A 17,147-nucleotide genomic window follows, 5' to 3' on the forward strand; every position below is an offset into this window, starting at 1 on the left:
GGTTCCCACTTCATAAGCGCAGAGTGTGCCTGAGCGCTTAGTAGGAAGCCAACTCCGCGATGCCGGGGAGCGTGTTCACCTCGTAAACCAGAGTATAGCAGAACTTGTCCCGACGGCGTTCTGTGTTCTCCAAAGTTTGGCCAACGGACTTCACTCAGTCCCAGGATCTCAAGCTTCATGCGGCGTGCCTCATTGGCAAGTTGTGCCAATTTACCCTGCTGGGCTAGGGTTAAAACGTTCCATGTTCCTATTCGTGTCCGTTGTTTCGCGCTAAGAGTCGTCGCCGTAAAATCAGTCCGTATTCTTTCATTATCGGATTCTCGAACAAATTGATGTTTCGGGAACAGTAGGTTGTTGGCCCAAGGTTCCCTATCCACCGGGATGGGGCTGCCATCTTAGGTATAGCTTCCGGGAATAGCATTTCATACTCAGCCGCTGGATGCCAGAACAGACGCTGTTGGAGCCGCACCTCCTTGGTGGACAGACGCTCGATCAGTCGGGTCAAATTTGTTTAAAGTCCCACCCAACACCAGGACTAGGCTAGTGCGCTTTGAGCGGCACACGGTCGCTTTGATAGGGCCTGCTTGGGGACACATGCAGCTTTTATAGAAGTTCAACAGAGCCCACTGTCGAACCCCACCACATCCTAGGCAGACCCCACAGGACGCACCCTCTCACTCTAGCTGATGTCAGAAGGACAACAGTGCCCAGAGCTGCACTACCAGCTAAGTACGCAACCCTTAGCTGGCGGTCAATTGTCATCGGAAGACCCGTGGAAGCGTGAGTATTGGAACTTGTGAGGACCAGAGCTATGTTAGGCGCCCTTCCCGGATGTCAACTCACCATTTCGCAGCCCATAATTAGCATTGTTTATGTTGATGTATACCGTTGAAAGTGCCTCGCGGATGAAAATTGGATTCAGTCCTGTGTGATAAATCACTTTACTCATTTGAAACGTGTTCAGATTTCAGATAGTTTATCAATTTGAAAAATGTGCATAAATATTCAATGACTAATATTCAACTGAATATTGACTGTACAGAGCCGACTATGAATGTGTAGAAAGTGAACTGACAAATGAAGAAAAATGGACTTCACCTAAAATTTTCGATTATTTTACACTCTGGTATTATCACATATTATCACATTTACTTCCACATTCACATAGGATGATTGTTTTTCAAATATGTAAAGGTACCAACTGATTTTTACTCTTAGGTAGTTATAGTTTTCTAGAAATCAAAAGGGGGCGTTTTGGCCAGGTGGGGCGCATTATACTGTCTTACCCTATATGTATCATTGCACTCTCTCTTGTCAAAAGGGTGGTGGAATAAAATATGATAATACTATCACGTCTTATGACAAGTGAAGGTATTCCACTAAAAAGCTCTGAATAATGTTCTTATCAATATGTATGTTGTTACATTAGCATAAATTGATAATATTTACGCAATTTTCTAACTGAAAATCCGTTGGGAAATCCAAAGAATTCGATTCGGATGAAAGGCATAGAAGGAGTAAAACCGTTTTGAAACCCAAAGAATGGAACGGACATCTTTGAGAATGAAACGGAGAACCTTTGTGTCGTAGCCAAGCAAATCCGTCTTCCGATTTGCCTTTTACCAACGAAAACAAGCGCGGAACACCGAAGGATAATTCGCATGTTCACGCCTCAAAACATAACACTGAATGATCGTTTATTTTCACCGTTCGAATCCTCTAAAATTCCTGTCAGCCTACTGAGATTGAATTTAAAATTTCTTCTCCTTAGCTTCTTAGTATGCTGGCATTTCAAATGCCAACTACGATTGAATTTCAAATTCGTTATCATTTTTTCTATTAATGTCATTTTTAAATATTTTAGTTTATTTCATTCATGAAATAAGAAATACGTTCCACTTTATCCATCAATGTAACCAACAAATGCAAATGCATTTTTCAGACTCACTTTATTCCCCACACTTTGGTCTTTCGTACTTTTTTAGGCTTCCGAACAGAACTCTTTTTGTGCTTTTGGACAAAATCCTTTTCGCTTCTGAACGGAATCTTTTTATGCTTCGGAATCCCAATTGGCTCCACTCGGAATTTCAAAAGTATTTCTTTCGAAATTCTAAAAGGAATCCGTTTGAAAGTGAAGCCCAAAAGAATTTCATTCAGAAATATAAAAGAATACCTTCCAGAATTCCAAATAATTTCGTTCGGAAACCCAGAGAAATGCTTTGTTTTGAGTTTAAGAACCGAGATTTTTTGGTTTACTGAACGGAGCTCTTTTTGGCTTTTGCTTCTGGGTCATCGAAACGATTCCTTTTGCGCTTTCTAACAAAATACTTTTAGGGCTTCGGTAAGCAATCCCATAAGTATTCTAATCGGAATCCCTTGTTCAGAAGCAGAAAAAGGATCAGTTCAGAAGCCCAGAACGCTTCAATCGAAAGTTCAAGTTTTTTTAAGGTCCGTTCGGAAGGCCAAACGTATTCTGTTCGTAATTCTAGAATGATTTTGTTCAGAATCCCATCAGAATTCCCTTTGAAAGTCCAAAAGAATTTCTTTGGGAAGCCCAGAGTGATTCCTTTCGAAAGCCCAAAACAATTTCGTTCAGAAACTCGAAGGGATTCCGTTAGTAAACCCAGAAAGATTACGTTCGGAAGTTTCCATAATTCTGTACTAAACGCGCTTCTATAACAGTAGCGCGACTGACAGGTGATCAAATTTGGTAGCGCGATAAGAGCGCTGCTATTTGATGAACTGTCAACTGTCAAACGTCACCGGTACGGAATACAGCAACCAAATCGAGAGCCGAAAACAGTGACCGATACGATAATGATGCTCTTAAAATCGAAAAAGTGCTGCACGTGTAAACCGGCCTAAAAAATTAACCCGACGTTCGATCAAAATCGGGTCAATCTTACAAAAAACAGCACTTTTTTAATTTTTGTTTTCGATTTTAAAAATAGTTAGAGGCTTAAAAAAATATGGGCTCTTTGGGAAAGTTGACCTTAAATAAAGCCAAAGAATTTACTGAGACAATAAAACATGTACAATTTTTGACGGGAAAGGTCAATGAATCACATACAGTGGTTGGTTTCCTATCCGCCACTGTCGTATCCATGCGCCATCGTATATGTAAAAATAGCCAGCATGAGTTAACCACTTAAAGTTTGTATGGCGAAAGTCATCTAACACAACAGCAGGAACTTTTCACGAAAATCTATTTGGTACCATATTTTTTCGATTAGGGTGATTCTTTTCGAGATATTAAACATTAGATGCTTATCGCCATACTTATTTCCAAAAGTTAACTCTTAGTGTGCCGCTGTTAGCAACAACATTAGCAACATTATTAACATAAATAAATAAATACAGTTGATAGTCGCCGCTCGCAGACGTCGGACGCATTCTTTTTCATCGCATACCTCTTTATAGCTTTGCATATTTCAATATGAGTGTAACGCGGAAAAATACTTTGGTTATCGATTTTGGCATCCTTCCGGTACGTCCTGATGCAGCGAAAGTTCAAAAGTTCCTGGAGAATGAAATTCAGCTTCAATTATCTGAGGTTGAGAACATACAGCTGCATAACATCCGAAATTGTGTATTTATCGAGTTCAAAGATAGCGAGACTGCCGCTCGCTATCAGAGGAACCACAATAACAGACATGTGATCGTCCACGCAGACAAAGGTTTCAAAATACCCGTGTATGTGGAGAGCGAAGCCACACCAGTTCGAGTGCACGATTTGCCTCCGGCAATGAAGCACATCACTGTAATAGAATTTTTAAAGCAATACGGAGAGGTATTGTCGGTTACACGAGAGCGGTGGAAGAACTTTTTTCCTGGAATCTACAACGGAGTTCGGGTCCTCCATATGAAAATCAAGAATCCGATCCCATCGTACGTTACAATTTCTGGCCATCAGACTTTAATCTCGCACCCTGGACAGTTGAAAACGTGTAAACTATGCCACAGGGCTGTTCATCCCAAGCAAAAATGTTTGGATGCAGCAAACAATCAACCCGCAAAAAACCAACAACATCAGTCTTCCGCAAACTCCGCGTCTGAAACAGCCCTGTCGGTAAGCATCATTCACTCTCCACTGTCTGCCGAAAACTTCCCTCCGATTGAACCACAACAACAATCGTCGGGTCTAGCGCAGAGCGAAAGTACCAAACCAGCTTTGATACCTACCATACAAGCCGTCGATGACGAACAGAAAGGCAACAACAGCAACGACGAGGACGACGATGGGAACGAGAGTACATCATCTTCTAGTACAAAGGAATACAACAACAAGCGGCGGCGCTCAGCTAGGCAAGCGAATTTGAAGAAAAAAATGTGTGCGAGTCTGGTCTCCCCGAATGGTGCTGATGATAACTCGCATGCAAATGGATCAAATTATTGTGAAGATTTCAATATAATTGTAAAGAAATAATGACTTTCGGCTCCGTATGCTTTCGGGCGCTTGAGCCTTCTAAATAAATGATAAGTAAAAAAAAAAAAATAAATAAATAAATAAATAATGTTAGCACACTCAAAGCAGGCGATTCATTGGAAAGCCCATCAGGATTCTGTTTATCAGCCCCAAGTTTTCAAAAACTGAATGTCTGTAAAAGTCTGTAACTTCAATTAAAAGTCTGTATAATGTCTGTAATCTGTATGATGTCTGTATACAGGACCAAATGTCTGTATAAATACAGACATGTCTGTATGTCTGGCATCCCTGCTCGTACAAAATGATGCGCGCGCATGAAATAGCAGTTTTCTAGTATATAACGCCATAAGCTCTGCCCCATTGGTAGGCTGACCAGATCAATTCGGTGAAAAAACACGGATTTTACGAAAATTTACGGATAAGAATAACAAGAATCTCAACAAGGAATGAACATGAAATGTAATTTTATTTATTTCCATGAATATGGTTGGCACTTTTCGATCAAAATTGGCTATAAGAAGCCTCACACCTCGAGAATCTTGTCCATTGATTTTGCTCCCATATGCTTCCAAAAAGGCGGGGCTCATCGCAAAAAGTAGAACAAATCCTAGCTAATTTATAGACTGGTTTACAGCTTTAACTCTCGGAGATTTCCGCCGAATTATATTTTGAATCGGGCCGAAATTCTAATTTCGGAATCCCAACGGAATCCCATAAATCCCACCCATAAATAAGGAAGCGATATTTTTGTCCCTGCCCATCATTTTATTGACGTTGAGGGTGACCTGATTTTCAGGATATACTTCCTACCAAGCTACCGTTTCCATTCAATCCACTGATGAAATTGGTCAATTTTGAACGCCTTCGAAATAAGCAGAAAAAGTCATTGAAATGAAACTGTATGAAAGAAAATCTCCCTTTGTCACCTGTTATCATTAACTGTTAAAAAACTTAAGAAAAGTCGATTCATGCAAAATACATAACGACATAAATAGCATTGTTTTTAAAGCAACACTTTCAGTCCTAGGCTGGCTCATATCCGGCAAAGCAACACTGATAACAGATTTTTGCCGCATATCCAAACTATTGAGTGGTTGCTGATAATGATTGAACAAGCACATTATTGAAAAAAAAAATCGGATCTTGTCAGAATCACTATTATATTCGACTGTGACAGTGGGAATTCATGGAATCCAGTGAAATTTTATCGCAAGACTTTGGGACTGAAATTTGATGGCGTCAGTATCGGTCTGTGCAGATTGCGTCATCCAAGGTTTTTCGTAGTTTACATAACCCTTCTGATTTTGTTCAAGAATTTCGGGTGTTCGGATCAAAGAAAATCTAATTCCGGAAAGAGCCTGACGATGGCTTAGAACCACTATTGGACCTAGTTGGATTCACTCACTCACTCACTCACTGTTAAACTTTACGATTCCGGAAGTCCCTTGGTGGCCTCCCTTCCCACTATCAAGAACAAAAATCTAACCAATCGCAATGTGAGCATCAACCTTCATGATTTTCAATTAACAATTGTCAATGTCTTATTCGACTGGTTCCTAAGAAACCAGAATAGCAGTCAAAACTAAGACCAATCCATATAATATTTAATGAACTTCAGCTCCATAAAGTGTTACGCCCGATACTGCCAAATAAAGGACTTAACATAAATAAAAAATAACCCAGCGAGCGAAAGTTGACTACACTAAAGTAGCTTTTTTACGTGGGAGGATTTTATCAATTTCTCAGTCTACCTCAATTTTTACATTTTTAAAATACCGGCTGATTTTTCTTTGATTTTTGGGGGTTTTCCCAATGTTTTGGTATATCCAATGGCCAGAAATAGCCTTACACAAACCGCGTGAAAAGCGACACAGTGTATAGCTACAAGAATGTGCTATTCCAATAAGTGGTCCTCCATTGAAATTTACAACAGTCAGCAGCTGCATCAGCAGAGCGTAGAATAGAATCCACTTCATTCACAACAAAATAGTTGCTCACACGTTGACTCCGAAGTTGTTCTAACCTTCTCTCTATTTGCATCAATATTTTCCTTTCTCCTTGACAGGCGAACACCCGGAGGCCATGCAGCACGGCGGACAACTGCGGATAGGTGATCCACTGCACGTGTTTGTCTTCGTAATCATCACCCTTCTGGCGGGCGGGCGATGAAGCTGACCTGGCAGCCACTCCGCTTTTCCAGCAGCTCGGGTGTGATGGACTTCTGCTGTGCCCGTCCACCGAAGACGGACTGACAATGGACCCGGCGATCCATGGCGACTTTCTCTGCAGATGGGAACGGAACGGAGTGAAACCTCTGTGACAATGGCACAAATGGCATCCCACTTCGCTCCGCCGGTGTTTCCGGTGAGCCACTCCTCCCGCTGGTGAGGTGATTTCCGATATCGAGCGAAAATAGCATTGGGACTATCCCGGTCAGTTGAGCGAATTAAAATGCTTTGTTGGACTGGGTCAAGCACGCGTTGTCAGTTACTACCAGAGCGTGGGTGTGGAAATGTGAGATGTGATTATCGAGTGGAACAATGTGAGCATTAGTTGTACAAAGTACGCGGGAGATAATTTAATTATCACAATTGCCGGGATGTGGAAATCAATGATAGCGATAAAAACAATCTGTACATAAAGGAGTAACAGACAATGGTGCTTTGCTGTTTTTCAAGAACCACTTCAAAATGAAACTTTCACAGTCCACATAACACAATTTTAAAATGAAAATGAAAAAAATAATTTGAGAAACGATGCAAACCAACTACACATTTTCAACACAGTGTTGACATTCTTATTTTGACGATGATGCAGAATATGCCTTTGTATTGATAAACCTTCGGCAAATAAATTAGATTCCAGATTCCAGTTTTCCAGTATCGCTTAATATTCTAAATGATAATAAGTGTTATTATCATTTAGTATATTAAATGATTTTAGCGTTTCATGCTGTAAATATCAGACATAGAGCAATGTACCCTTAGACAAAGTTGTAGAGGGGAAATAGCGCTAGAAGTCCACCATACAACACATTTTAGAATTCGACTTCTGGAATTAGTTATTGGCTGAATACTAAATGATAATGAAATGATAAGTTCAATCCCTGGTGTTGTGCCATTAGGGAGATTTTCAATCTTCAGGTGGAACATGTTGGGGAGATTTTGAGTGAGGGAAGGTGATTGTGAAGCAGATTGTGTAGCAAGTACATAATGCAAATACATAATCCAGGATATCCAGGCCTCGTTGTAGTTTTGCCACTACGATCACTCTGACTTTGTAGACAAGAGAGGTGTCAGCTACGAACAGACTTTGTGGGTTCAATCCCAGGCCCGTTCCATTCTCCTACTTTGTATCTTTTCATATATTTCTCATGTTCTAGCAATCGCTAGAACTGGAAATGGGCTTTCATACCATTTCTATCTTCTATCCCCCTATAACTACAACTTGATTAGTTCTAACAGGTAACTGTTAGAATTCGAAATAAGCGAAAAAGTTCGTTTCGGCATCGAATTAGAATACTTTACCACCCTTTCATTACTATCACATTGGCAACCCGTTAACCAAGACGAACCTCTGCCATAAAAAAAACCCTAACCGCCAGATTCCAATAAAATACCGCAGGAACTCGTGGCGAGTGCAGAGGTGTTCTCGGCTTGCAGTGGGCGAGTGACTGCATCATCGATGACCGTGAGGACGTGGCCAGCGCCGTTATCGACCTTCCAAAATACTAGAGCTCTCGGACTGTGCACATTGAGAATAAAGGGCAAATCCCATGCTTTCAACCATTGGTTCCCTATGCAATTACGATTGTTCTGGCCAATCATGGAGTAGTAACTACGAAATACACAGTCATCATGCTCATAAAAAGAGAGGTGTCAGCTACGAACAGAAACAATATGACACCTTTTGGGCGTTCTGGCATGCCGGAGGTTATCAGGATAAACAGCAGAGGCCCCTAGGAATACGCCTGGGTTACACCTGTGATGATGTTAAGTATACATTAGAGTGGGGCGTCATGGTCATTTTTTCAAATCAATGGTTTTTCGAAGCCATTCTGGTTCCTGAACAACTGTGCAGAATTTGGGACCGATTGGTTGCTTCCTCGCTTTCCGCATCGCGTTTGAAGTTTGTATGGAAATTAGTATGGGAGAAAGTATATTTTTGCATTTCTACTACTAGAGGTTTCAGTTCATCGTAAACCAAGTGACACATTACGTTAAAGTATAACCCAAAGGATGCCGAAAAACTTTGCTGAAGAAGGCACGTTGCTGGAACGTCCACGAAAAAAGTTATAACGCTTCGAAGATTGAGTGTTCACACCATATGCAAAAAATCATTTATTCTGCCAGCACTGCCGAACTACGTGGGGCAATAATTTAGCTGAGTGTTATTTCAAAATTATTGATTTTATAGAACTTTGTAGCTAATGGGAGATATTCGGAATCATTTCACATAGTAAAAATTCCGAATAGAAAGAAAATGGGTTTTGCCCTCTGACAATTACAGGTTGTCCGGTAGTGCTGGCAGAAACATTGATTTCTTGCATATGGTTAAAACAATCAATTTTCGAAATGTAATAACATTTTTTGTAGATCTTCCAGCTGCGTACCTTCTTCAGCAAAGTCTTTCGGCATCTTCCAGGCTATATGCTAACATATTGAGTCACGTGATTGATGATAAATTGAAGCCGCTAAGAGCAATCATGTAAAAAAGTACGTTTTCCTATACTAATCTCCATGTAAATTTAAAACGCGATGCGGCATGCGAGGTCGCAACCAATCGAGCCCATATTCTGCACAGTTCATTTGGGTTCCAAAACAATTCAGAAAAAACTTGATCTCACTTGATCGGACGAAGTTTGCGATTTACCATACAACTGCGCCCTCTCTAGTATACATTGTATTTCGCTCTGCTGATTAAGAAGAAGAATGGCCTACCCGATAAATATTTGTTAATGATTTTCAACCAGGCATTACAAAGCATCCCATCATTCGATCTTCTGAGCATACATACTGATGAAGAAGTGAGATATTGATCTTAGTTATCTATCCGCTCAGTAAACAATCTGCAATGTTCGCCACGGAGAAATATTTTTACAGCTTCTGTTGTAGCAACATCATCGCAACGTGAACAAAAGAAGATTGTAGAGTACATTATGCTGAAAATTGTCGAATGCTTTTCAATATCGGCCATGGCGGAGGCTTTATAGAGCTCAATTTTGTTCCATCTGAGGACGTTGAAAACTCGAGTTAGTTGATGAATGGTTAATCGACCGCGTCGGAAAACAAATTGTTTTTTGAGTGAGATGTTGTAGTGTTTATCAGACTCGAGTAGCAGGCGCCACATCGCCCTTTTTGAATAGCTTGGATGATCCAGAAAGAAGAGTGATGGGACGGTGAATTTGGTTTTCCAGGATAACTAAACTTTCGCTTGTTTACAGGTTGATGAGTAATAACAAAGTCATAGACAGTGACTAATGATCAGCGATAGGTGGTCAAACATTGGAGTACCCTTGTGTTTGAGTTCGAGGTTCAGGATACTGTCGAAGCGTAGGGCCGTCTTGATTTTTGGTTTTGATGTAGGTCATCAATTAGTCAGCTGAGATCTCTAACTCCTCCGAAACATTGTTTGGAGTCATGTAAACTGACGATCTTCTGACCAAGACCAAGGTGGCTACCCATTTATGTGGCCTTCAGTGATCCTTATTGCCCTATACTTTCCAACACAGTTAAAAATTCTGAAAATTACACGCCATGAAAATATTCAAACGCATATTTTTGTGTTCAATAGCCTCTAATTTTACATCCAACTTTTTCTTGTGCGCAATATTGGATACAAGCTCCATAGTAACGACGACCTGTAATTTTTAAAAGTGATGGAAAAATGAGTCGAATTGAACGGAGCCTTTTTGTTACATCATATATGCTGTAACATTTTTATACTGTGCAGATATCAAAGGTGGAGTAAACCGAGATTCTCCTTTTGGACATGTGATTTGTTTTCAGATCAGCTATTTTTGAGGTCCACTATTATACCCAAGATGAATACAGTACTTGAAAAAGACACAATCCCCGTGTCCAAACGTCGGGTTAATAAAAAACTCGTTGCAATAAGTGCAAGACTGAGTAGCCGTTCAATAAATGAAATGAGCTTGAGCTTGATTGACTGCTCGTAGTTGCTACTCCATTATGACCAAATCAGCTGTTCTTGCACAGGAACTAGCACTCATCTTCAATGTACAAGTATTGGTGATCTCATTTGTTAGGTCATACTGGCGCCTGCCACGTCAGAATGCAAGTCAATGTAGGGAAGGGGGAGGAAATGATGATGCAATCACTCGCCCACTGCAAGCCGAATATACCTCTGCACTTGCCACGAGTTCATGCGGAATTTGTTGGAATTTTTGGGTTAGGTTCGAGAGGCAGAGGTCCGTCTTGGTTAACGAGTTGCCAATGTGATAGATAGGAGAAAGCAACTGATGGAATTTCTAATTGGATGTTTGGAAACGCGCTTTATAGTTCATTTCCAATTCTAGCAGATTACTGTTAGAATATTCAAGTTGAAGGTAGGTATAGGAATTGAGATGGAAACGATATGGAAGTCCATTTCCAGTTCTAGCGATTGCTAGAATACGAGAAATATATGAAAAGGTACAAAGTAGGAGAATGGAACGGACCTGAGATTGAACCCACGACCTCCTGCGTATGAGGCAGAAGCAGTAGCCATATAACTACCAAGCCCGCCAAGTAGCCGTTCAATAAATGAAATGTAACAAGAACATCGGATTGTCTGATCCGAGAGAGGGAACCATGGCTCAGGATCGTGTAAAGGTATTTCATGTCGTTGGTTCATATTATGCCATTCTGATTACCGCGACTGTTGCCTCAGACATACAGGTTGCAAGCTGGTCAGCAGGCGACATTTGATGTTGTATCGGAGAGCGTTAGCTACAAGAACTGGTCTAGTTTCACGAATCGGAAGTCCGTAACAGTGATGTCCACTTCCAGTTTCAGTTGGCTTTCTGTGATGAACGCTTCTTTGCTTTGCTTTTTCTCGAGTTAATCCGTTAGCTCGATAAGTTTGATTTTAAACAAGCAAGCGTTCCAGGTTAGGTAACATCCATTATTTACGTAACGCAAACCTGGGCCAGTTTCCACCCCACCCGTTTCACACCCTTTGTATAAAGCATCCAAAAATTGTGCATGGATTGCATGGACTTCGGGTAATACCCCTTTATGTATGCCTCTTGACCAGATTCGCCCTAGCAGCTGTTTTCATTGATGAACATACCAAAAGTGAAGATTTGTGACTGCGCAAACTGGTGATGAGCTATGAGAAGATCGGAGCCAGTAGCTCCGAGCGTAGAGCGCAACAGATTCTTCCGGGAAGAAAAATTGTTGTCTGGCTGCCGACGGCATCCAGGAGGATAGAGTGACGTCCATTCGCTGGTGATCACTTTTGCGGTTCGAATGGTGTTTCGGAATGGTCAAATAATTCACCTCGTTGATCAATGACTTACGGTTCTTCGTCGTGAAACTCCTGATGGTAGCCTTCTTCCGAATCTCCAGAAATACCGCTCACTATGGGCAGCCTTTGGTGGTGGCCTGATGTTTTAGCCACTGTTGGCACACTATGGAATCTATGACAAAAGGTCAAAAGACAATAGATCGAAAGGACAAAAAGTCGAAAGACAAAAGGTCGAAGTCACGTTCGACGTTCTGTCCCCTCGAATTTTTGTCCCGTTCGACGTTTTGTCATTTCGACCGTTTGTCCTTTTCGACCATTTGTCCCTTGGAACTTTTGTGTTTCGACTTTTTGACCTTCGACCTTTTGTCTTTTGACCTTTTGTCATAGATCCCTAACGCCAAGTTTGTGCACTGCGTGACATCATGATGCACAGGCATGAACCATTCCTAGGCTACGATGGCCTCGACCATCTTCAGGTCATGAAAAATGAAATAGCCGTGCTTCAGATGAACCAGGTTTCCCGTATCCAAGTATTTCGTGGCTTTGTTGTGCAGAGCGATTTTTGTAGACGGCGACAGGTTATAGCTCTCCATCTTGGACCATTCGCCTTTATGTCGTAGAGCCCACGTAGCAATGCAACATAGATTTATGGTGGATTCGGTTAGCAGGCATCACTTTGACGCCCGTCCTGCAAAACCGAAACATACGTTTCAGATCCTTTGCAAACAGCTGACGGATTTTCGTGCTCAAATCTGGCAGACCACCCACGACCAACACGGCGGGTACTTTTGGAGTAGGACTTAGGCATTTCTTTACTATACTGGGCATCTTTTTCTTTTAATCGAGAGCGTTACGCTGAAAGGGAAGATTTCCAACGTTACTAGCGCCTTTATCTTTCGGTGGATTTTGAGTCCACTACAAGATTTTCTTAGTGTATAAACGAAGCAGTGCCTACCGTGCGCGAGTCATTATGGACAAATTTATCAAACTTGTATACAAGTGCGAAAAAAACAAAATCGGATAGGCAGCCCCACAGAAAAATTGTGATCCTCGCTTTGTTTTTGCTCATTTCGTGTTGGTTACTGCACAGCTGTGCAGAACAAGTTGAAATGCCTCATCAGAGCCAGTGCTCCCCGCATTTGGAGCTTTCTAAAAGAAATTTATCATGGGGTATAGCCTCCCGAATCAGTTCTCTATCATGACAGCTGGCGAAAAGAGTCTCTTGCGGTATGCTACATATCGTATATGTATACAGAGATGATAAGTGAGATACTTGTTCATTCTCTTTAGGATTCAATCCCTGATCTCTATAAAAAGTACAGTGGGTAATGTCTGTGACATAGCCGTGAAGGGGACGTAGGGCTTTTTTGCTATTTTACCTCTTATGCAAGGCTAATTCGTACCAATTTATGTTATCGAGGCAGTTGCTCCTGCTCGGGTATGCCTTCTAAGATAAAGAACATGTCCAAATTTCTCAAATAATCAAATTTTAATGGGAAACGAATAGTAGGTAATGTCTGTGACATAACCACGAATTGGACTGGCTTGACTTGATCATGCCTTTAAAAATACATAATATGTTCAAATCTCCCACATCACCCAATTTGGAAAAAAAAATCGATGATAACAGCAAAAACATTATGATATCAATTTTCGTGAGCAATTTAGGAAAAAATCAAGAAAAAATTCAAAAATGTTGCATTTTTAGTTTTTTTTTCTTGATTGATGACTTGTGAGGGAAGTCAGATTATTACATTTTTTTGGAAAAATGTTTAATTTTGATACACATAGTTAAGTTTGCCATTTTAAGGTGTTTTTATGAGATATTGCGAAAAAATATTCGGCTGCCGGTGGGACTTGAATTCACGCTATTCCATTAAGTACACGGACGTATTACTAATTATACAACAGCTGCCCTTGCAAGAAGTTGTTCATAACAGTCAATTTCAAAATGTGTATCAAAATTAAACATCTTTTCCAAAAAATGTATTTTTAGTATTACACAAATCACTCTTCGTAGTTTTCGGAATAATGCATGCTAGCTAGAACTAGAAGCCATATATTTTAAGATTTGATCTACGGAGCTTTCATTTATTTTTGATTATGTCTTAGAACTTTATAACTGATTTGTTTTAAAGGAAAATTGCTTTTCTCAAATTGTGCGAATAGTTTCTTCTAGCATTTTCAATAAGCTGCATTCTAAATTCTCATGCAAACATAAAGGATTAAGCTGGTGTTTAACGAATCAATAGCATTGAATTTTTGTGCATTTACTGAAAACATTAGGATTTATTCTATGAAAATAATTTATTTGTCTATCCAATACCCAAAATCTGTCTTGAAAATAAATAATAATTTGGGTGAAAATAATTTAAAATGTTATTTAAATGTCAATTTTATCGGCCGGAGTACTACTTCCATCATTCTGATTGTAGGTAACTATTTAATTGTTTATATCTGTAATTTATCTTATATACTGTGCGTCAACATTCAATATTGATTTATGACACGTGATTTAATTAGCTAGAGATGAATGAAACTATTATGTTGAAAAAAAAAAGTAATGATTCTACCCAATGCCATATATAATCATGAAGACATGAATTTTTTTTTGCAAACCTCGGGTGTCATCTGTGCCATTGTCATCGAGCATGCCAATGTGTTCCATTAGTGAATGGTTGTATTTTGCGCGACGTAAATAACGGTGATGTAATCCAATAAAACAAAACACAAATAAATCAGATCAGTTTTTATACACACAAAAATCATGTTGATTGTACCAAATTGTAAATACAGTGTAGCTCCGAATCCAATTAATAGAGAATAATTATTTTAAGAGATTTTAATAAAAATTGTGAAAAGTTGTGACGATAGCCACTGTGGTGACCGACCGAAGCGTTTAATCATCCGAAACAAAAGCCCAATCAATCATGGCCCGAGGGGGTAATCGCTGACTCACGCAATCAATTTTCCCGTCAGTGATTGAATCTAATGACTCTTCAAATTTGTCCATCGTCAGCCTTTATCGGGTTTACACAAAAAAAAGAAACGGTCACGATTTGTTGACAGGAGAGGAATTGAGAATGGGATCAGCCAACGGAACTGGACAATGATTGTGAAAATGGGAAAATTTGCATTTGATAGTTTTTGCCAGGGGCTGCTACATGTACTCTCATTGGTCTGGCGGTGTTGGATGATCAACAGCGGAAGGAATCTAATTATAATGAGTAATGATGGTAATAAAGGATCAGCACTGTATTCATTTAAATTGGCTGTTTTTATCGGTGCGGGATTGGTATAATGAATACATATGAACTTTAATGAGAGAATTGGAAGTCCATCTGAACTAGAATAGGTTATTGAATGGTTTGTACAGATACAGGAAATCAGATAATTATGGATGCTATTTGATTTGACTCCACTAAAAACAATAAGGTTGACATTGCCTTGTTAGTTTATTTTTCCTAATTTCATCCTGATGCATTCCGGAAACCCGATGTGTTTACCTGGACGAAAGTAAGGTAAGTACCGGCTTGCATTTACCTTGGTAAGTTTTTGCGAAAGATATTTTAGTTACAAGATAAAGATTGTCGCTTCAGTTCCCTTTGTTCTGCTGTCCGAAACATGTATGGTACCGAACTGTCAAATCCTTCATTGTTATTTAGCACCCTATCTTCGCCAGCAAAAGATGTTCCGGACAGCGACGACAGCGGCTATCTTTATCTTGTAACTAAAATATCTTTTGTTTTTGCTGTAACGCAACACGACCAAAGACTTACTACACGACACTGATTTACATTAGGGGGCCAATGAAAATGACATTTTTGAATTTCAAAAAACGACATTGCTCACAAGTTTCATTACCCCATGCGAAATTTGAGCTCAATCGGACATGATTTACACAGTTCGAACGAAACCTGTAAATTTCCGTTTAAGTAGATGTAACAAATTGACCTCCGTGTTAAGCAACGTAAGGTTATAGGTTATTTTAAATTTACACGTGCTGTAATTTACGAGTTTATATTTTTATAAGAAAATAAAAAAAATGCGGCCAACATGGGAATCGAACTTCAATCCACAGAGTGAGAGGCCACCTCGTTAGCCACTCGTGCATTTCAACTTCTTGAAAGCGAGCCGACCAAAGAGTATCAAGTTAAGCGTTCTGTCGATTTGATTATTCTTCATCAGACTGAACGAAAACTTAAATTTACATGACACGGAAACTTCTTCGAGACGCGAATGTTTGAGACTCAGTATACTGAATACATCACAGATTTCTCGAAGGGATGTTATAAAATCATTGATTCCGATGAAAAGCTGCGTTATGAGGGTCACTTTGTACAAACATCCGAATTTTTCAATTTGATTGATGCTTATGTGAATAAAATAAGCGCCAGCTGCGGTTTGCATGAAATGGAATGAGATTTGTTTTGATTTGTTTTGACAGCCACGTTCTTGCACAACAAGGTTTCCGTTAGACGCATGTAAAATTAAGTCATGTTGAATGGAAATATCAACGATTTTATCGTTTACATCACAGAAATTGAAAATTATGATCTAGTACACATTCTGTTACCAAATTTTACATTCAGTAAGGATTTCCGTCGTGGCTAATTTTCAGAATATTTTACTGTGTAGGGGCGCCTAAAATTCATCAAAGTTTTGAAATTTTTACCCATGAAAATTTTCCCAAGGGAGGATCAAAGGAAAAGTCGAAAATCGAATTTTTGTTTTTGATGCCAAATGATTTAAAAATGCATGAAACGTCAAGATCTGAAGTTATCTAAAAAAAAATTGAAAGAAATCGTTTTTTTTTCTCTTAGAACATTTTTAGGATTTTTTCAGATGATGAAAAAATTTTTCATCGAATTTTAACACCGGACGATTACGCAAACGTTTTCGTAGACAAAAATATCCCCCTATGCAAAGTTTGAGCTAAATCGGACATGATTTAGAGGTGCTCAAAATTAATCAAAACTTTTTTTTTCTCACAAGGGGGATTTTTTTTTGTTTTTGGATACCAAAGGACTCACAATGCATGAAACTTTGAGAATTAATTTTTTACGAAAAAATTGACTGTTTTGGGACCTTGAAAAAAATCTTATGACGAAAACAATTTTTCAACGAATTTAAAAACCGGACGATACGCAAACATTTCCTAAGCCCTAAAATATGCCACAATACAAAATTTGAGCTCCATTGGACATGATTTAGCTCAAAATCTTGCCATCGAAATTTTGATTTTTTTTTG

The 17,147-nt window shown here is 39.6% G+C and overlaps 1 protein-coding gene across 2 annotated transcripts in view; it reads left to right on the forward strand.

Annotated features, from left to right (window-relative positions):
• LOC134217297 (zwei Ig domain protein zig-8-like) overlaps positions 1 to 7,409 on the forward strand; it is a 166,928-nt gene extending 159,519 nt beyond the window's left edge. For both annotated transcript variants that reach the window (XM_062696053.1, XM_062696054.1), the window contains one exon: positions 6,492 to 7,409. In XM_062696053.1, the coding sequence (XP_062552037.1) occupies positions 6,492 to 6,595 (104 nt within the window). In that variant the 3' untranslated portion in view covers positions 6,596 to 7,409. The remainder of the gene's footprint in view (positions 1 to 6,491) is intronic.
• The last annotated feature ends 9,738 nt before the right edge of the window (positions 7,410 to 17,147 follow it).

Source organism: Armigeres subalbatus, chromosome 2, assembly GCF_024139115.2.
Source record: "Armigeres subalbatus isolate Guangzhou_Male chromosome 2, GZ_Asu_2, whole genome shotgun sequence".
Taxonomy (NCBI): Eukaryota; Metazoa; Arthropoda; class Insecta; order Diptera; family Culicidae; genus Armigeres; species Armigeres subalbatus.